This window comes from Mytilus galloprovincialis, chromosome 12, assembly GCF_965363235.1.
Source record: "Mytilus galloprovincialis chromosome 12, xbMytGall1.hap1.1, whole genome shotgun sequence".
Lineage (NCBI taxonomy): Eukaryota > Metazoa > Mollusca > Bivalvia > Mytilida > Mytilidae > Mytilus > Mytilus galloprovincialis.
The window spans coordinates 37,087,268-37,110,436 of NC_134849.1; the positions used below are offsets into that span (position 1 = coordinate 37,087,268).

General features: G+C 32.2%; 1 protein-coding gene and 1 long non-coding RNA gene across 3 annotated transcripts in view; both read right to left on the minus strand.

Moving 5' to 3' along the window:
• Positions 1-10,059, minus strand: part of LOC143053434 (uncharacterized) — a 97,065-nt gene extending 87,006 nt beyond the window's left edge. The window contains exons 1-4 of one of the 2 annotated variants that reach the window (XR_012971346.1): positions 9,958-10,059; positions 9,114-9,224; positions 8,528-8,638; positions 6,464-7,072 (exon numbers count right to left, since the gene is read on the minus strand). This is a non-coding gene — a long non-coding RNA (uncharacterized LOC143053434). Of the gene's footprint in view, positions 1-6,463; positions 7,073-8,527; positions 8,639-9,113; positions 9,225-9,957 lie in introns of those variants that run through there. The other variant, XR_012971347.1, reaches the window with a different exon arrangement.
• Positions 10,060-13,324: 3,265 nt separating this feature from the next.
• Positions 13,325-23,169, minus strand: LOC143053433 (uncharacterized). Its single transcript, XM_076226218.1, has 5 exons — positions 22,692-23,169; positions 20,005-20,092; positions 19,088-19,195; positions 14,773-14,880; positions 13,325-13,651 (listed from the first exon to the last, which is right to left on the minus strand). Exons 1-5 carry the CDS (start codon positions 23,010-23,012, stop codon positions 13,524-13,526), a joined length of 753 nt encoding a protein of 250 aa, XP_076082333.1. The 5' UTR covers positions 23,013-23,169; the 3' UTR covers positions 13,325-13,523.

Here is a 23,169-nt window from a genome sequence, read left to right on the forward strand (position 1 = left end):
AAATATCCTTGTTTTACAATCAAAAATAATATCTATAAATAATCAAATTGTCTTGGTTATACTAAGTCTCATTTCAGCCACAGTTAAATAATGAATGTTGCAGTTGATAAATCTAACTGATTCTAATATTACAGACACTACACAGTTCTCCCTATAACATTTTTTAAGAATACAGTTGCTTGTGGTCAGTGGACAATCATTTTAACCAGTACTTCACATTGTTTGTAAATTCTATGATATATCAAAGGATACCGTGTCTACACAATTCAAAATAAACCATCTTACATTTGTTGTACACTGCTTGACACTTATTTTTTTGTTGCAAAAATCAATTTGTATTTTTGTAATATTTGGAGCTTCATTGACGCCCCATATTTCACAACCACAACATAGAATACTACATGTATAAGTATCAAACGAATTCGAAAACAATGACGAAACCTTTGACTTTAAACCAAATACAGCTTTTTGACTTTGCTCAGCTAAATGTTTTTCAGCTAAAGCAAATTTACCGTTTACAGTTCAGCAAGGTAACAAATCATCTACTATGTCAATAAAATTGTCCTCATAATACCAGATTTCTTCGTCTTTCACAAAACCTCCGTTTTAAAGACCAATTTGTTTTTGTTTTGGATGTATCTACAGTCAAACCACATTTACAAGTCCATATGATAATAGTGTTTATACTGCACTCGTTCTATTTGAGCAGTCAAAATGCGTTGACCGTATATTTCTATGTCATATACAGTCACTGACCTGATATCACTTTTCCTCGTGATTATTTAAATAGAAATTTTCGAAATTATATTTAATTATTCATACGACCTCTTCAACCTGTTCTTGTTTCCAATGTAAACAACGATGCGTTTAACGACTTAAACTTGTTTCTTTTACAATTTTTGGGAAAACATATTTCACTTATTAATATTTTTTGTTTACAACTTATAAATCATTATGTTTTATGTTTATTGTTGATATTTTAATTTTCGTTATTTATGACCAAGCAAGTCGGTATATAGAATTTAATCTGCACAGCTCAGGTGACCCTTAATAACCCGAACGACGTAGGGTTAAAGGGTCATCCTGAGCGCGTGCAGATTAAATTCTATATACCGATTTGATTGGCCAATAACTGTTTTAACACATGACGTCATTAATTTACGTGAACGCTTTAGATGTGGACGATTTTCCGCAATCCACGGATCCTAAGAAAGGGGAAAATACGACTTTCATTGGTGAGTTTGAAATTGACAACTTTTTTGGGGTTTAGACATTTTGTAAAATTGCGATTTAATGGTAGATTTTTCTTAATGTTTCTGTTTAATCATTCCCATTTTTTTATTTAATAAGTGACGATTAAGACTTTGACAATTTGAGTACCTTCAAATCGTTGTATGAAGAAAAAATCATAACTGAAAGGGTTATTGAGTTTAGATTAATTGCTTTTGAATATCTTTCCATCAATGATGTGCTTTAATAGAGAAAGATAAACCGAGGAAGATGTTATATTACCTAAATTTTAAATGTTGAATAAACAGAAAATACGTTTCTCTTTCCAATCTTTTCCTCCCCCAAATTTCTTTGTATCTACTGTATTAATTTTTAAGACACGTCCATCTAAATGAAGTCTGATTGATCTCCAGCTAGGAATATAGATATTGAAAAAGTCGTTATATTAAATTCCATTGAGTCTAAAACTAATCCAAATCAGGTTTCTTTTATTCGGATATTCTTAGATACATTTCTTTTTTGGCGGAAATGACTAAACATTGTTTTAACTCTCTTTCTGACTTTAAAACACTGATTTAAGATTTATGTTGTACGCAAAATATAATAAAATTTTCATGTTCAAGCTAAGATGAAAAAAAAGGAATGAGAAACCTTTCTTTTTTCCTATTTTGAAACTACGATGTTGAACAAAGTTAAATTTTGTCGCAATTTCAAGGCAGAAGTCGGATTCGGGGGTGGGGACGAACACGTTGTTCACCCTAGGATTGGACAAAGTATCGTGTTTTGCCTTAAAATCGTCAATATTGTTTTAGTCTCGCTACACTCGGTGATATGTTTTTTTTTAATTTGATAGAATAACGCCCCTGTCAACATCTAGGAACCGCCCCTAAAGGTAAAAATAGATTTGAACTGTGCAGTATATCTGAGGTAGTTGATGCACACCTTTGCTGTGCATTATCCAGATTATAGTACAGTATGAACAAAGAGATTTTGCCCATGTCATGTGTTAATAAAAAGATAAGCAGTTTCGTGCATTTAATTTTCGCTCTAGTCACTATAGTAAACACATTTAGGTTATTTATATAGATTCACCTAAATAAATTGGTTTTATACACACAAAACTATTTTTCACGTGCACCTTATGGTGCCTCATGCATGACGAGTGAAGTCATATAGCACGTGACCTATGCCATTATTAATTTACATTGGAGTAGTGTGATCGATTTTTTATAGACTTAACTTAATCATGTTAATATCATTTCATATTCATTCATGATTAACTTTTTACACAATATTCATATTAACTGGACTATCAAAATCATTCCACAATGAGTAGTCGAAAGCGGCCAGTGCGTCATGATCTAAATGATCCAATGCATTTGACCAAAGAACAGTATGTTACACATTTTAAAAGTATTGGAATTACAGTAAAATCTACTTGGAGATTAGACAAGATTCGACAACTGTATTTTGTCAATCAAAAGGACGTTGCAAATTCAACAGAAAGTGGTCCGAATGGTTCTACGGAATCAACAACGAAATTTGTTTTATATGCAGACGTATAAAAATTGCAGTTTTTATCCAACGCAATCATAGGTTTGAATGTAATTTTCAATTTAGACTTGTTTATATTTTTTCGTGTGGGCTTCTATCATATTTTCCCTCCAGTTTATATGATCCGTTCATCCTACTTTGACTCTTTAAACTCAAGAGTCTATCCTAAATTGAGATAAATTATATGGCCTCCTAAATACCGTTTCGTTCCCTAACATCACTGAAGAGACATTTATTGTCGAAATCTGGATCTGGTGTACAAAAAAAAATGTTTGCACCTCATGTTTGTGGTATAACATCTTTGCTGCAAGTTTATTGTTTTTCTGTTAAGTATAAAATTCATATTAAGATTCATTTTGTTACATCTTTTGATCAATTAATTTGGCAATCGCCAATGGCAGTCAGCAGGGTTTAAGAACATCAGTTGTTCGACCTGTTAGTCAAATGCGTTTTGTTAAAATAGACTTTTTCACTTTTTTGGTCTTTTGGAAAATGTTGTTTGTGCTGTAGGCCTTCTACAACGAAATTTGTTTAACATGCACACGTATAAAAATTGCGGTTTTTATCCAACACAATCATAGGTTTGAACGTAGTTTTCAATTTAGACTTGTATATACTAGTATATGCATAGTTAACACATCTACTTTCATTCCGATTTTCTTCCTTTTATTGATATTACTACTAAGAAGAGCATAGTGTTCCGTAGTTCAATATATTAAAGTAAATACTGAGTAGGCAAACACATATTAAACTTTATACATAAGTACATAACTGAAGTGACTCTGTACTTTGACTCTATAAACATATCTCGCTCAAAGTCTTATTAATTTCATTACTATTTGTTCTCGAATTTTCAACATCAAAAATGCACGTTTATGATCACATTTTCAGGCATAACTCAAACAGACTATCGTCATCTTATGAAAGGAAAGCTTGACATTGCATTTACTTGCAATCTATGCAAGAACACAACAGAAAATGCTCCTGTAAAATCCACCAGATTAGAGCAAGACAGTGAGCAACATTCCACACTGACAGAATATGGTACATATTTCTTGAATTATACTAGTTTAAATCATAGGGGGGGGGGTGGGGGGGGTAGATACACATACACAAATACGCAGCCACGATGTATAAATGATTAACCCTTGGTCTAAATTAAAATCGAACTGCTGTTATTGAATACAATTTATTTTTAATGGTATCTTTACAGTAGTAACTTATTTGCTAACTATATTATACCCCCATATACAAACCTTAAAAAATATTAATGTATATATTTATGTTGTTTATAGGTTGGCACACACGCATAAATTCAGGAAAGTCAAATGTAAGCTTTTATGTCCTTATACCAGAATTAATGAGAGAAGCTGAGATCGTTAATCTTACCCTAAGATTGGTATCTGAGGGACAGGTTCTTAGACATCAGCGATGTCGTTTCAAGGATTTGGAAGACCGGCTCCATCAGTTCTGGAAAGAGTACGATAGTGGCAAAAAACTGTGACACAATTGTTGAGGGAATGCAGTAAAGTGTACGGCCCCTCAGATGACTGATCACTGCTGCCAATACAAAGAATGCAGTAAGTGACATTTTTATTTGTCGTTAACTTTTCATTTAGTGTCTGTATGCTATTTATAGGAATTGTGTGTTGTTTTTTTTGTGAATGGTTCATTAGTTGAGAAGAGAAAGAGGGAGACAGATCGTGTACATAATTTGTTTATATGTAATTACTTCATTGAAAATACTTCATTGATAATAAACGTTCTGGTCAGTTGATTATGCTGCTTTTTATCAATCATTGAAAAAAGGACTACATGAAATTTTACTCCATGCTGCTCCAATTAAAATACACTGATGACACAATAAAATAATAGATGCATGGAATACTCTAAGTAAGGCAGCAATCTAACCCAAAAAAATCAAGAAAAAAATCTGATTAATAAATATAATAAGATATGGTTTGATTGTCAATGCGACAACTCTCCATTGAAAGATAGGTTCTTATTGAAAACTATCATATTTGATGAGATTACTATTACGATGGTGATAAAAGAACTAAATGACTGAACATGATATATTTGAACGAAACCATTCGAATATGGATAACTCCTAAAATCTGTAACAATTAATATTTTCATATACACCATAATTTCTTTGCAATTTGTTAAGACTGTTGTTTCTTCTAGTGATCTGATGATTTAAAACCCTTTGTTGTCTATCAGAAATGCTGCCGATTACATTTAAATTTCATCAGTCATGAGACTTGTTGAAAACTGTAAGAAGTGTTGTTTCTGGTTATTTTTTTCTTGATCACAAATATCAAACTAACAACTATATCAACCGAGAGACCTGTAGGAATGGCCACCTTTTTTCCATCCTTTACACAATGATTTGTCGTCATTTCTTATTAGGCTATCTATCAGTTATAGAAGAGGGACAAAAGATACCAGATGGACAATCAAACTCGTAAATCGAAAATAAACTGATAACGCCATGGCTAAAAATGAAAAAAAAACAGACAAACAATAGTACACATGACACAACATAGAAAACTAAAGAATAAGCAACACGAACCCCACCAAAACCTAGGGGTGATCGCAGGTGCTCCGCAAGTTATCCTCCTCCTGGAAACTGAATGTTTTCATTAATATGTGCATTGGTTTTAAGACATACGATCCAGATATGCAAAAAACGAGTGCGACAATTTTGGCTAGGACTGCATCACCTTAAATACACATAGCATATATCAATTACCAGGGGAAAAGAATGTAAGACAGTAAGTCAAAGAACAAATATTATTTTGAGTTCCATTTGTTTGAATATATAAGAAGAAGATCTTGCAATGTTTTCTTTTTATTACATTTACATTTACATGTATCCATTTTAACAGTTTAGGTTTATTAGCCTTGATAAATGAACATTTAATAATTTAACATAATAAGCTGTAGGACGCCTCCGGGTGCGGGAATTTCTCGCTACATTGAAGACCTGTTGGTGACCCTCTGCTGTTGTTTTTTTATTTGGTCGGGTTGTTGTCTCTTTGACACATTCCCCATTTCCATTCTCAAATTTTTTTTATCAGATTTAAGGCATAAACAACTTTTTTTTATCATTATTGATATTTATTTAGTAAAATTTAATTAAAAATTTGCTTTATTTATAAAAGTAAAACACATTTTTATTTTATATTAGGTGTTTTCTTATTTATGTCAGAACTGTGACTTTTTGTCAGATGACTTTCTGTCCTATAATATGTTCCATTTCTCAGCTATGGTTAAAAAAATATTGTTATTTTTTTCTCATCGTAATTACTATATAAAATTGCTTTTTATGAAACATTTCCATAAATATATTCATTAATGTGCCGAGTATGTATAGGTAGTGTGCCGAGTTTGTATAGGCCGAGTTTGTACTTTGTTGTCCCGAGTTTGTAGAAATTGTAGTGTGCCGAGATGTCCTGTTTTCATATAAATAAAGGCAACCGTAGTATACTGCTGTTCAAATTCATAAATCGATTGAGAAAAAAAAAACAAATCCGGGTTACAAACTAAAACTGAGGGAAACACATCAAATATAAGAGGAGAACTACGACACAACAGAAACATTGAAAGGTAACATTAACAGAAATGAACTATACTATAACGATTTAAATTTTTGATAATACCCTCCAGTCTAAGTCATTGCATTTTATAAGGAAGACTGAAACCTATTTCATCTAGTACAAATCAAATACGAGTAAGCAAACATAACATTCGTCGTTGATGTCTTTTATGCATGGACGTCACGTGATAAATTAGAAAATATATATAAGAAGATGTGGTATGAGTGCCAATGAGACAACTCTTCATCCAAGTAACAATTTAGAAAAGTAAATATTTGATTTCTCACTACTAAAATGAATGTGTTAACGAAAAGAAACATGCAACCTTCTAAATTAATGTTAAAAACTCTTTTCGAATCTATTGTAGAATGCATATATTATTTAACATGTTCAACATTTTATACTTATAAAATTAATGTGGATTTTATATATTTAATCGACCAATGTTCCTATAGAAGGATCTGTAAGCTTGTCATATACAATGAAGTTTCAAATTATAAACAAAATTTCTTTTGCACAGATAACAGCTCCATCATGTTGAAGGCAATTAATGAATTCCATTGCAGCTGAGGCAAGTTGTTCCAGTATAAGTTCATTGGTTGCAATGTTCATTTATATGAAGAAGCTACAGTAACAGTGTATGGTTTGTCAATGTTACAGGAATTATCTACCAATCCCGTTCAATTCTAAAAAAAAGAAACAATAACTTGTTGTTATCAAAATCATAACTACATATATAACATGTACAATTGAGAATGGAAGTGAAGAATGTGTCAAAGAGACAACAAAGAGCAGACAACAGCCAAAGGCCACCAATGGGTCTTCAATGCAGCGAAAAACTCACGCACCCGGAGTCGTCCTTCAGCTGGCCCCTAAACAAATATGTATACTAGTTCAGTGATAATGGGCGTCATAATAAACTCCGAATAATACACAAGAAACTAAAAATAACAAGATTGTGTCCCCAGTACACGGATTTCCCATCCGCACTATCATTTTCTATGTTCAGTGGACCATGAAAATGGGAAAAAATCTCAAATTTGGTCTTGAAATTAGAAAGATCATATCATAGAGAACATGCGTACTAAGTTTCAAATTGATTGGACTTCAACTTCATCAAAAACTATCTAGACCAAAAACCTTATCCTCAAACAGGACAGACAGACAGACGGAGGCACGGACGGACGAACGAAAGGACGGACACACAGACCAGAAAAATAATGCCCATAAAAGGGGCTTAAAAATCATACAAGACTTACAAAGGTCAGAGGATCCTAACTTTGGACAGGCGAAAAAATGTATGAAGATCAAAATATCTATAACAATTGTTTTATATTTACTGCTATTATAGTGATATGAATCAACTATTTAGCTATATCACTGTAACATTTTTTTTATAAACCCTTACACTATGCATTGATAACCAAGCGAACTGTAATTGGAATCCAGATTTGTAATATTTAAGGTGTCAGACCACCAATTAAAAATCCCTCTCTGTTCAAGTAAATTTTCAATGTTAACAGCTTTCTTAATATTTTACCTCAAGTATAACTTCATGAAACCCAGGTATATCCTGATCATGAATTGCACATGTATCAGCTTTCTACATGCCAATTTTCAACATACCTTTAAAATCTTCTAAGAAAAAAATTGTACTTCAAACATAACCCATGGTCTACTGTAAATCTTTATTTAGTACTATTGGGCGCATTAATCCTGTATCTTCTTAGAAATAATGGCATTCTAAGAGAATAGAAACTTGCAAGGTGGGTGATGCATACATAACAGCAGACACTTACCGTGTCGACGCATCAATGCTCGCTTCTTTTGATGTTTCATGCGATTCATACAGCTTTTGTTTGTTGCCATGATTTGCATATTCTTTATCAATTTAATTGGTAAAATACTTGCGCTTTAATTGTTTTGGGTATTTAACTTTGACAGGTTTTATCTTAGTACCAACGAAGCTTCAGTAATTGTGGAGATGCGCGTCTGTTGCCGTAAACTTGGTAGAATATGGTATTGAAAATAAATAAAACATACTTACTGTTTCAAGTTGATCCGTCTGATTCTTTTTTACATAAGCAGTTGTATTTAATTGGCATTGTTTAAGTTACTGTACATAAATGAAATATACTTACTGTCACAAGTTTTTCCAGACCATTCGTCTTGACACTCGCAATTGTAATCTGATCCTCCTGTAGGTTCACAAGTACCACTGTTGGCACATGGTTCATCTTCGCATGCGTGTTCTGAAGCAAATCATCAAAATATAATTTATTAATATATCATATATTATCAAAAATATCTACAAATTTATGAATGCAGTAACTAAAAAGTTGTTTTTTTTTTTTTTTTTTTTTTTTTTTTACGTTTACATGAAATTTAAACAAATAAAACAAACTGAACAGCAATTTTATTCGTTCAGGTCTATCATCTGAAAAAAAAATTAAAATCATTTTAATTTGAATCCTTAAGATAAAATCTGTTAGACGTTATAACATTTTCTTCACCCGACATGTTAACAGAACCATTAATAGGAGGATATCTAATTCTTGATTGTTCTAACAAAATCTATGCGATAAAAGCCAGGTGACAGTTATCATAATTTGATCAGTATATTTTGTGTTTTCAAAATCGTCCTTCAACTGAAAGGAATCAAGAGTTGATCAAATCTTTTTCTAAACATAAAAAAATATGATTTACACCTTCGTAAAATTTACTCACTGTTACAAGTTGACCTATACCATCCTAATGAGCATGCGCATTCGTAATTTGGTCCGCCAGTCGGAGTACACGTACCACCATTCTGACAGGTGTTTTGTTTACATGCTTTCACTGAAACAGAAGTCAATATAAGACAATAAATTTATTTTTCTCAAATAGATCAAAACCTATTAGAAAGCCTCACATTAAATTTACAATAGCAATACACGTAATCCCTTTTCAGTCCAATCAAGAGGAACGTTACTGTGTCAAGTGTTAACACAAAAACATAAGAAACAAGCTGTTGTTTCGGATTTATTTGGAGGAAAAAAACGAACATTTCAAATGGTAATTTGTTGCGTCACAAGTTAAATTCATCCCATTGCTTAATTTAAAATTTTAACAGTAAATTAATGGTTTAAAAGTGTCTCTTAAAAAAGTGTTAGGCCCAATTCATTAATTGAATTGACTTTAAATAGGTTCTACTGGATTGTGGACACATTAAAAATGTTGTGTTATTTCATTTATCAGGATTGGAATACATAGCGATAAGGCGTATTTTCTTTTTAATGCCAATCGTGAATTTAATTTCGACTTTTCGATTAATAGTTGAATAAAATCATTAAAAAATATATTTGGACATTGATTTTTTTGTCGAACAATCGACTTTTGTTGCAAAAGCGAGAGATATCCTTTGGTTGTTTTTTTCTTCAGATTCAAAGTATGGAGGTAACTTGTAAGTGTTGTAACATCAGTCGTTTGATGTTGTAATTTTTATACTTTTTAATTTAACTTTTTACATACTACATAACAATCTATTTTATCGTTAGAAGTAAGTGTATTATTTAATGAAAATTGAACTTACACTCGCAGTCCGTTCCGTAATATCCGAGTGTACATGCACAAGAGTAAGTGGATCCAGATACACTACATGTTCCATCGTTCTGACATGGACCCACGTGACATGGCGAAACTGAAAGAAAAATGAAATAAATGTACATGCACAAGAATAAGTAGATCCAGGGACGCTTCATGGTCCATTGTTCTGACATAGACCTACGTGACATGGACGTAATTGAAAAAAGAGGTAAACGTACATGCACACAAATAAGTTGACCCAGAGTTACTACCCATTCAATTGTTTTGAAATGGACCCAAGTGATTAAGCGTTACTGATAATAAATTACTGAAAAAAAGAAGTATATATGTCTATTATCATTAATTACTGGAGAGAAAAAAAACAGAAGTATATATGTGTGTTATCATCAATTAAAAGTGTTATGCCAAGTACATTGATTAAACAGATAGGTATAACTGGTTTGTGACGTATTGAAATAGTTGTGTTATTTCATATCTTTTCTGGATTGGAATAAATAGAGAAAGGCGTATTTTTCTTTTTTAAACCCTCCCGTTGTGAATTCATTTTCGACTTTTCGATGAATAGTTTTGGGCATAAAATCATAAAAAATATATTTTGACATTCTGTTTATGTCGAGCCAGCGACTTTTGTCGCAAAAGTGACTGATATCCTACATTCCGTCGTCATCTACGGCGTCAGCGTCGTCAATAAATATTCATTCTGTGGATATTTTTATGAAATTAAAATAACTTTCTTGAACTATTCTGGGTTTGTACTAAACTTGAACTGAACCATTTTTGTTGAGCTTGCGACTAACAGTAGGCAAAACACTGGGTTCCGTGGAACCCTCACAATTTTTTCTCTTTTCTTTGTTTTTTCTTCAGATTCATAATCAAATGGTAACTTGTAAGTGTTGTGACATCAGTCTTTTGATGTTGTAATTTTTATACTATTTGATTTGACTATTTACATACTACTTAACAAGTTATGTTATCGTTAGAAGTCAGTGAATTTTTTAATCAAAATTGAACTTACACTCGCAGTCCGTTCCGTAATATCCGAGTGCACATGCGCAAGAATAAGTTGACCCAGAAACACTACATGTTCCATCGTTCTCACATGGACCCACATGACATGGCGAAACTGAAAGAAAAAATAAATAAATAAACATGCGCAGGAATAAGTTGAGTCAAAGACACTACAGGTTTTATTGTTCTGACATGGACCCACATACCCAACTATATCAGTCCTATCCTATAAGCAAAAATTAATTTTTTTAAAAGATTTTTTTTATTATATTCATATTTTCTTAAAATTTATTATGATACATACTTTTCTGGTTTGACACGGGGAAGAGAAGATATTTATTTGTACAGTTATGAAAACTTTTGTATATCACAAATTTAAACTCTGGTACTACATGTATACACAGGATGTTTAATGTCACCTTGTTGCTTTTGGTTTGCACGTCTACCTGGCAATATATTGTTATGTGACATTACAACCCAAGTCAGAGTTCACCTGTTCTTCAATTTGGGATTTTAAAGGTATAAAATATTTATCTATAATAATTGTTTGGCATTGTGTTTTTTTTTTCTCTCTTGTGTGTTTTTTTTTTCTCTCTGGGGACGAAAATATTTGTTCGTCCCAAAAGGAATGTATAAATAGTTATCAAAGGTGCCAGGATTATAATTTAGTACGCCAGACGCGCGTTTCGTCTACATAAGACTCATCAGTGACGCTCATGTCAAAATATTTTTAAAGCTAAACAAGTACGAAGTTGAAGAGCATTGAGGATCCAAAATTCCAAAAAGTTGTGCCAAATACGGCTAAGGTAATCTATTCATGGGGTAAGAAAATCCCTAGTTTACATATAGATATATTTCTGAAGAAACTGAGATAGATTATGCAGAAAACAGGAGAAACACCCTTAAAAAAAAGAAGAAAAACAAAATATTATAAATTTTATTATAACTTTTTTTCTGGTAACAGTATATCATGTATATCTCCTTGATATCTGTCAAAAGGAAATGTTCTTGTGTCACACTGAATTTTATTTTTATCAAGACATTTTGAAATCAATCATATCGAAATATCACCAAAGAAAATAACAGAAACATCAGAGATTCTACACGAAAAATTGAATTTAATAAAGGAAAGTCTCACTATACAAATCCTTGATTTGATGCATCATTTCAATATACATTATCCGCCATTTTGAAAAATCCCGAAAATTTCACTTTTTTAAATCGATGTTTGATAGAAATTGCCCAGAAATTAAATTGTTTTAAGTAGTATTTTTCGTCAGATATATGTTTAAATATACTTAATCGATTTGCAAAGTTTTATTTTTATTAACAGAATTTCTTTATTTGTTGTACAAGTAGACATGGGTATCGGTACATTTAGCATTGAGTCAACGGAGAAATAACGAGAAAGAGTACAAGTTTTTACGATTCTCCAGTGACAGAATTTAATCAAAAATTAAACTGTTAGGACCAACATTGTTTGATAGAAATATGTTTGAATATCAAGAATTGATTTGCAAAAGTAAGAAAAATGGTCAGGTTAATAAGAAAATTAAACTTTATTGAAGCACCTGTGCATTTTATATGGGGCAACATAATACAAAATGGCGGCTAGTATACGTCACACAAGTCACGTGATGTCTGACTTAGTGGAATATGATTTAAATGGCGAAACTGAAAGAAAAAAGAAATAAATGTACATGCACAATAATAAATTGATTAATTTATATCATTGTATTTGAAAAACCAGCAACTGTTAATTCCATATTGGTGGAAACACATCTATACATTTGGACATGAAAGCGGTACTCGCATCCATGAATTAACCATCTTTATCCTATATCTAAAGATTTTTTATTTCTTAAGAAGTAATACGTTTGTTTAAGTTAGTTTTACTTCGCTTTTTAAAACAGTCAAAGGTAAATGTAAATGCAAAAAAATAAGTTGACCCAGATACACTACACGTTCCATTGTTTTGACATGGACCCACGTGACATGGCGTAGCTGATCATCAATTACTCGGAAAAAAAAGAACTACATATGTCTGTAATCATCAATTACTGGGGAAAAAAAGAAGCATATATGTCTGTTATCATCATTTACTGAAAAGAAGAATAGTTCAGTCAATCTAGCATAGATTTGACCCTTACCTTGAAGTTATTGCAACTGAAGATTTTTTAGTTTTAATCGTTAGCATTATACTTCAAATATACACAGGAAAAAAGTCCAATAAAATCTAAATAGCGATAAGGCGTATTTTCTTTTTATTGCCAATCCGTTGTTAATTTATTTTCGACTTTACGATTAATAGTTTTGGGCATAAAATCATCAAAAAAAAACATATTTGCACATTGTTTTTTTGTCGAGTCAGGACTTTTGTTGCAAAAGCGAGAGATATTTTTTTCTTCTTCGATTCATAATATGGGGGTAACTTGTAAATGTTATAAAATCAGTGTTTTGATGTTGTTAATTTTATAATTTTTAATTTTACTTTTTACATACTACATAACAAGTTATTTTACCGTTAGAAGTAAGGGTATTTTTTTAATGAAAATTGAACTTACACTCGCAGTCCGTTCCGTAATATCCGAGTGGACATGCGCAAGAATAAGTTGACCCAGATACACTACATGTCCCATTGTTAACACATGGACCCACGTGACATGGCGTAACTGAAAGAAAAAAGAAATAGATAAACATGCACAAGACAAACTTGAGTCAGAGACACTACATGTTCCATTGTTCTGACATGGACATACGTGACATGGCGTAACTAAAAGAAAAAGAAGTAAATGTACATGCGCAAGACTAAGTTGACCCAGAGACACTACATGTTCCATTGTTCTGACATGGACCAACGTGTCATGGCGTAACTAAAAGAAAAAGAAGTAAATGTACATGCGCAAGACTAAGTTGACCCAGAGACAATACATGCTCCATTGTTCTGACATGGTCCTACGTGACATGACGTAACTGAAAGAAAAAGAGGTAAATGTATACATGCACACAAATAAGTTGACCCAGAAAAACTACACGTTCCATTGTTTTGACATGTACCCATGATCTTTAAAGTTATCTCATTTTATTTGAAAAACCAGCAACTGTTAATTCCATATTGGTGGAAACAAATCTATGCATTTGGACATTAAAGCGGTACTCGCATACATGAATTAACTATCTTTATCCAATATCTATTGGTCTTTTGGTCGTTTTTAAGTCTTAACCTCTGAAAGAATATTGTATTGTATGGTTTCGTATTGTAGGGTAACGGAGAGTATGCTGAGAAGGGTACAGCATTGTTTAGAATGGTTTGGGAATGATACGCACGTACGTAATAGAAAAGGGTATAATGTTTTTTGGCATAACATGGTTTAAAACGTAACAATAGAACGGGTTTTTTTAATTTTCTTTCTTTCTTTTTTACTTCTCCTCTCTTTTCTCTTTTCTTCATTTCGTAACATAAGGACGTTGTAATAGTAGTTTTTTTAATGTTGTAATACCTTTGATTTGACTATTTATATATGTTATAACATATCATATATATAATGTCGTTAGAAGCAAGTAAATTCGTCAATAAGAATTAACCTTGTAATATTCTCTGGGGCCGTATGGCGATAATAAGAATTACAAAATTTAGAAGCAGCGTGTTCATTTGTATTCCAAATGAATAATAATACAAAATAATATATGGGGTTTACATAACTCACATCAGACTGATATTAAAGGGAAGTAATTCAAAGAATGTTAATCAAAGTACGTAACGACTACATAAGAATAATGTTACAAAACTTACACTGGCAAATATTCCCGTAAAATCCTGGTTTACATGTACAAGTATAAACTGGTCCAGAGAAAGAACATGTTCCATCATTCTTACAGGGACCAGACGAACATGGAGTTACTGAAATGAAGAAAAAGAAAACATGTCTGCCATGAAACATCCAATGTTTACATCTTATATTTCCGTTTAACAGAAATCATTTTGTTTTAAGAAATCTGTTATTCTATGTAACAACTGCAGTTGTTGAACCTATATATCAGATTGAGCATCCATATAATTATATTCTTAGATGTAGGGACACTACATGTAATCTTGTTATTCAGTGGTTGTCGTTTGTTGCCGTGTAACATATTTGATTTTCGTTCATTTTTTGTTTTTGTATATTAATTTGACTGTTTGTGTTCTCCTTTGAATTGCCTTACGTTTGTCATATATGGGCCTCTTATAGTAGTTGTCATCTTAATGTTATATTTCACATGGCTATAAAAGGGGAGGTTTGGCATGCCACAAAACCAGGTTCAACCCGCCATTTTTTTCTTTAAAAATTTCCTGTACAAAGTCAGGAATATGGCCATTGTTATATTATAGTTCGTTTCTGTATGTGTTACATTTTAACGTTGCGTCGTTTGTTTTCTCTTATTTTTGAGTGTAAATTCAAATTGCGATAAGACGTGTCATGGTACTTGTCTATCCCAAATTCATGTATTTGGTTTTGATGTTATATACATATGTTATATTTGTTATTCTCGTGGGATTTTGTCTGTTGCTTGGTCCGTTTCTGTGTGTGTTACATTGTAGTGTTGTGTCGTTGTTCTCCTCTTATATTTAATGCATTTCCCTCAGTTTTAGTTTGTTACCCCGATTTTGTTTTTTGTCCATGGATTGATGAGTTTGAACATCGGTATACTACTGTTGCCTTTTTTCACTATGCGATATGGGCTTGCTCATTTTTGAAGACCGTATGGTGAACTATAGTTGTAAATGGTTGTTAATTATTGTTTCATTTGGTCTTTTCCGAAGTGTTGTCTCATAGGACATTGCTTTCATACCACATCTTATTTTTAAAATAAGGAAATTAACAGGATACTCCTGAATTTGTATCCTTCATTTTTTCATTTTATCTTCATATTCTAACTGTTTATAGCAGTCAATTGTTTCTGTTTATATAAGTCAGTGTTATATTTGCTGTTTATGTATTCGTGTAACACTGGTTTTTTTTTGTATTATGATGCATTGCATTAAGATGTAGAACATAATCTACTTGCCCTTCCGCAGCACCAGAAATTAACCCCCGTTTTAAATGGCGATTGTGTATTTCAGTCGTTAGTTTTCTATGTTGTGTTTTGTACATTTAAAAGTTTGTCTTTTTAATGTCATTATCAGTTAGTTTTTACGAATTTAGCCACCCCTTTAGTATATTCCGCCTTTGTTTAAGAAGCTTATAAGACCATATATGCACAAATAGTTTACACTTAAGTAAAAGGTTTTAAGTTTTACGTTTTGTCCTTTCACGTCGGTCTACCGCTGATTATAATTTACCACTCTCTTGCGAAATCATTCTTTTTGTTTTGGTGTTTTTTAGTCCTTTCCGACTGATTATTCATTTTGTTTCTTCTAGAAATACCGCTGTCCTAAGTTAATTTAAACACATTTAAACCCGCCTCAATCTTTTTCCAAAGAAAGCAGCTTGTAGCTATGTGAACGGCCGACACTCGGCTAACCGAGAGATTGGTCGGTTAATCTATATCGAGTATACGGCTATATGGGTGGTTGGTCTGTTAATCGGGTTGGCTAAAGTCTATTAATCAGGTGTTATCGAGAAAATCATTGAAATTTCATCAGGTTTTATTTTATAACTTTTTAAATATATTTTTATCATAAACATTATTTATGTCTAACAAAACAATTCAATATACTGAATGCAGTGGTGTAATTATTATTTTTCTAGCTTCGATGTACGATCTACAAAACGAAAAGAAGGGTTACTCATCAATAAATTTATACATATTTTACACACACAAAATGTACACAAAATTTACTTGCATGCAATATTTTGAACATCGAAAAAAGACAGACATTATATTTATTAATCATATTGATATCTGTGTGTGAAAAATCTACACGAAAATCTGTATTTTGGTATAAATTTATTGCTAAATGGGGTGTTATCGGATCAAATGGGTAGGCTTAAGACGAGCGGCTAAAATATACGGAAACAACATATGAGCAATGAAACATAAAATATAAGGTAACAACACATGAACAATGAACAATTTAGACAATGGAAATTGAAAATTGAAAAAATGGTTTCAAAAAGTGAAATTTCAAAGTAATATCAATTTCATCTACATTGGTAACCAGTATATACATCAGAGATTAATGTCGTAATGTAACTAAACATCAGTGAGTAAAAATATTGGGATGCTAAAATATAAAAAATAGAGAAAGAATAATATACATTTATTTCCCGTACCCTGTATTGACCTCATGCATAGGCTATAATTGTTATACATGTATGATTAATTTTCCAACCATATTTGTATCAAAATCGTCATTTGATATTGTTTGAATTTTATAGATATCATATTGTCTCCTATACATTAACGCCACATATGAATTATTATTTTAATGTTAAAAAATTATTCTTCAAATAATCGATATTTTTTTTTAAACTTTAAACAATATCATGAAATTCATAACATGACGTCGCAAAGAATGTCGGTTTTTAGACATTCTAAAAATAACCGTGCAGTATGCTTTTTGTTGTGCAATATGCATTTTGCTGTCCGCCGTTTTCGATCACTTTCGAAAATATAGTTTAACTTGTGACTATCCCTGAGCAAATCAAATAAGTTATTAATAATATTGAGTAAGATAAATAAAATGTAGAGAAAAGTGACATACCAATTTAAAGAATACAGAAATAAAGAACACCCCCAATTCTGACCCTCATGGTATACACCAGAATCTGGATGGAGACGCAGAATGTAAATTGTAGATAAGGACAGTAGAGAGTGATGCATTGCTTAAAAAAGAGGGGAAAATTGTTTAAGAATACAGACATGAAACAACCCTGGGTGTTGAAACAGTAACGGATTGCGATGGACTCATATGATGACAAATGCTAGAAGTTTACACGCGGACAACTGCAGTTCTCCAGGACTAAATTTTGTATATACGCCAGACGCGCGTTTCGTCTACAAAAGACTCATCAGTGACGCTCGAATCCAAAAAAGGAACTAAACGGAATAAAATGAATTAAAACTTAAGTTAACCAAATGTAGCTGCATTCGCTCCTATCCAATGACTTCTTTAGAATGATTTGAAAACAACATATGATTAAGTAATTATAGAAGAAAAGAACCAATTGGATGATGCTGACGAATTAGGGTTTTACGTCCAGTGACAAATATCATGTACATACATGTATGAGAACGACAACACGTTATATATACCCTGTGTTGTATTAAAAAAACACTTTCAGTCGGATTTGAGAACGTGCTACTTTGAACAGATACAAAAATTAAGGCTGATTGAAAACGTTAATAATACATTCATGCATATTCCAGCGGCCAATCCATATCACGCTATATTGAAGTGACACACCCTTCAATAAAATGCAAAGAAAGTTAAAATAGAAATGCTCTTACTAGAAGGATACTATTGTACCGTATTGTCATTTTTTTCTGCTCATGACAAGAACATCTCATTCTTAACTTTTTCAATGGGAAAACATAAAGGTAGCAAAACTATTGCCATGGCTAAATAACTCTTACCTGACACAATTTCAATTGTCCAACCCATTAACAGACTTTATTCCCATAATTTTTTACTAAAACGTGGTATTATTCACGTTATATTACAATTAAGAAATATTTACTAATATCAATTTATTTTTTAGAACCAAAGTACAATTTTATGACCTTTAAATGATATCTAAAATTGTTTGTTTCGCCTTTTATTAAACAAATTGCTATGCGTATAAGCATAAATTATATATACTTGCCTTTTAGTTTTACTGAAAACTGCGCAGACTATGAAATGTTTTTACAGGTGGAAAATATTCTATGATAGGTACCATTTTGTCAGACACTTTTCTTTTTTGATTTGGTTCTTATAATATACCAAAAATCTGTATATTTAATAGAGTTTAACATAAAATTGTGCGTTTTACTCTTAACAGACGTATAACCAACCCGATTAACAGACCAATCGCCCATATAGTTGCATACTCAATAAAGATTAACCGACCAATCTCTCGGTTAGCCGAGTGTCGGCCGTGTAGTTGCAGTCCTTGTTTTATCTTCTTAAGTTTAATAAAACTTACGTTCGCAGTATTGTCCATAGAATCCAGGTAGGCAGCGACAGCTATAGTCTTTCACAGAGTTGATACATACGGCATCATTTTTACACAGATTATTGTCACATGGTGTTTCTATACCGAAAAAGAATTGTACTTCAATTTGCGTAATGTGAAATTTATGTAAGATGATATATTATACGAATAATTTTAGTTGTAACACTTTTTGAATGGGCATTTTCGATTTATCGTATGGACGCAGAACGGTGTTTAATGGTATATACAAAATTATTGTGACAACAGAGAAAATTGTAAAAAGTAAAAAACGCAAGAATTATCATCAATATAGATGGTTTAATTAACATCTGAAACTAATATTAACTGTATTGCAACTGGTAAAAAAAATGTGTTCACAATCGACATTAGTGAACAATTGACATTAGAATATAGATTTTTATAAAGAAGGGCGCTATATCAAAAGGGAGGGGAAATATAACATACATTGAAGAAAAACGGGCAACACCACGGTTATAAAAAGAAAAGAAAACCAGGCAACTTATGTAATCTTTCCTGTTTGTAAAACTATGTAACACCACATCTTCGCTAGCCAAGGGTTACGATCCACCCCCGCTCTCTTCACCCTTGGCTAGCGAAGATGGTAACACCATGATCGTAACTCACATGTTTTACGTATAGTTTTAGACTTTTAGACTATTGCTACAATTCCTTTTCTTTTATTTCTTTCTTACTAATTTATATGTTTACTGATAACTGCCAGTCTACAGCAGTAAAATTGTTAAAGGGGGAAAGTTGATTGAAAAAAAATATAATTAGGAAGGGACATGTAGCAAGTCTAGTATAGTTTATATATACAATAGCAAATTGTGATCTATAACATGTATAAATATTTCAAAAATTACAATGGATCTCGTAATAAAACTTACCAAACGGTATGCATATGTTAAGGTTCCCATAGCCAACAATACATCTAGTTTTGGGTGGACAATTGTTTGGCCAGCAAGCATCTTCATCCTGTCAAATGTATATTTTCAGATAACAGTATACATGTATATCACGGTATTAAAAATACATGCATGATACGCCCGTTGCTCATTTAACTTGTCTTTTATGCTTTAAATGAATTTATATGATCAACTAAAAATATATATACAAATCAAAAGGGATGTTACATTAATATATTCACCAAAGTTTCATAAAATCCCCCTTTTTAAGTATAAAAATTCATTACTTAAGAAAACGTAAAATCTAAAATTTATAAAAATGGAAAGGGAGCTTATTTCAATAGATATAAACAATTTATCAAAGTTGCATAACATTTTGTGAAAGTGTTAGTTATTGTCCCAAAATTTGAAAATCCCCCCCTTTTTTAAGCATAAAAATTCATAACACGGAAATGTAAAATCTTAAATTTATAAAAATTGAAAGGGAGCTTACATCAATAGATATAAACAATTCACCAAAGTTTCATGGACATTGGTGAAAGTCTTTTTGAGTTATTGTCCGAAGTGTTGAAAATCCACCTTTTTTTATGAATAAAGCCCCATAAATCAAAAACTTAAAATCTGAAATTTATAAAAATTGATAGGGAGCTTACATCAATAAATATAAACAATTCACCAAAGTTTCATGGACATTGGTGAAAGCCTTTTTGAGTTATTGTCCGAAGTGTTGAAAATCCCCCCTCTTTTATGAATAAAGCCCCATAAATCCAAAACTTAAAATCTAAAATTAAAAAAAAACGAAAGGGAGCTTACGTCAATAGATATAAACAATTCACTTAAGTTTCATGGAAATTGGTGAATGAGTTTTTGAGTTATTGTCCGAAGTGTGGACGACGGAAGGACGGACGGGCAGACAAACGGACGGACGGACGGACAGACGGACGGACGGTACGACGGACAGACGGACAGACGGACGGACGGACGGACAGACGGACGGACGGACAACGGTATACCATAATACGTCCCGTCTAAAAGACGACGGGCGTATAAAAAGTCCATTAAAAAGGCATTCGTCCACGTTCATTTTGTGGCTGTGTTAGATGTATTTCTATTTGTATCTATCCGATGAGTTCAGCTTTTTTTTTTAACTATGTACTGTTACACCACTGTTAAAGGTTAGGAATGGTTGAGTGTTCGTATCATTCTTTATGTGCCTGTCCCACGTCAGGGGCTTGTATAGTCAAGTCGTTGTCGTTGATTTATGTCGGTCATATTTTTTTTTTCGTAAACTATTTTTATAAATTAGGCCGTCAATTTTCTCATTTTAATTTAGGCAACAAATTTTTTATGTATGGACATTTTATAGTCGACCATACGGTATATGTTTTTCTCTTTGTTGAAGTCCGTATTGTTGCATGCCTATCATTGCTTTCATCCACTTCGTTTGAACTTTGTTGGATAGTTTGGTAATCATATTACATCTCCTTAGTTTTTATATTCAATTACTAAACATCAACTATTTAGGTTGATGGGTTACAACTTGGTTCAGCTATTGAAGGAAGAACCACAGTTGTTGTTTCGATAAGTGTCAGGGGCGGATCCAGCCATTTTAAAAAGGGGGGTTCCTAACCCAGGACAAAGTGGGGATTCCAACTACATGTCCACATTCAAATGCATTGATCGGCCAAAAAAGGGGGTTCCAACCCCCGGAACTCTCCCCCACCCCTGGATCCGCGCCTGAGTGTTGTTCCTTCAGTTTTAAGAATACTGTTGTCTTTCCTGTAAGTAAAACTAGCATCATCGATACCAAAATTACCTCTAAATTATTTAACAATTATAAATAAAAGCGCAATCATATTAATTGCTAGTTATGATGATTGTCTTTAATCATGAATTTCAAAATAATTTGAGAAAATTGATATCAAACAAAACTTCTTTTTTTTCTTCATTTTTTTAACTTTTTTTATTTAGAAATTGTGCATCTTCTCCGCAACGTTTGTGACTTTTCAATAGGTTAAAGCAGAAACTAGTTGGCTTCATTTAGAATGATGTGTGAGACTCGGACGTCAGCTTTTCATTTGAACTGCGGGCCTTCATCATTGTCATCAATACACGAGGTCACAATGTAAAATCTTATATATTATCTTATATTATCATAGCCAAAAATTACCGTTAATCTGATATATAATTACGCAATCAGATTTATTAATAATTATAATTTATTATCTTTATCCTCTGAATTACAAATTCTTTTGAGAAGATGTCAAAACTAAACTTTTTTTTTTAACTTTTATTTAAATTTATAAATTAGATGTTGATGTGAAATAGTTTCTATCTGCTTATAAAAAGAAGATAGTAAATGGGCTGTTAACCAAACGACTCATACAATCAAACGAAATATTTACATTTTTTATGAATCCCGCGTAATATTTTATGGTTAACACACAGGGGCTTGTTTAGTGGGTCAGACGAGGTTTTACTATCAATGGCCTCGTTGATACATATAAAATACAGGATAGCGATCCCCATTGATAGTAAAACCTCGTCTGACCCACTAAACAAGCCCCTGTGGTTAACACGGGGTATGGACATTTGAGAATTTTGAATTGACCTCTAAATGAAGTGACTTTATTGTTGAGTTGCTGTCCCATTGATTTAACTTAACTTACCTTTGTCCAGTCAGAGATATTAGTGAAATACACCTCATTGCTGTTGTTTATTGTTTCATCATCACTGATGGCAACATCTAATAGTTCGCAGTAAGATCTAGTCATGTCAAAATTGACTGCGTTACAATCTGTATACATCATGCATTCTCGGACGCATCCTTTCGGTCCAGTCAGATCACTTGCCTTCACCACAAATGATTCCATGACTTTATTCTTTTCGTAAAAACCGCCAGTCACATTAAGAACTTTTGCCGTTAAAGTCAACTCGAAATTTAGCAAAAAGATAAAGCAAAATTTAAAAAGTTTTAAAGTCGTTGCCATTTTTATTTAACACGTTCACTCTGGTCAGGTTGGTTACTGTGCGTCGCCAACTTAGATACTCGGTTGATAACTTGAATTAATATTTTATTGAATACTATATTATATAGCCTGAAATATCTTTCAATAAGTTGCGACACGTGGTCCTTAAACTTGACGC

Excerpts from the sequence above, each read along its gene's own strand:
- LOC143053433 (XM_076226218.1), bottom strand. The coding sequence starts at position 23,012 with ATGGCAACGACTTTAAAACTTTTTAAATTTTGCTTTATCTTTTTGCTA. Across the intron at positions 20,093-22,691 it reads ATATCTCTGACTGGACAAAG|GATGAAGATGCTTGCTGGCC; the intron begins GTAAGTTAAGTT and ends TACATTTGACAG. Across the intron at positions 13,652-14,772 it reads TTACGGGAATATTTGCCAGT|TTACGCCATGTCACGTGGGT; the intron begins GTAAGTTTTGTA and ends TTTTTCTTTCAG.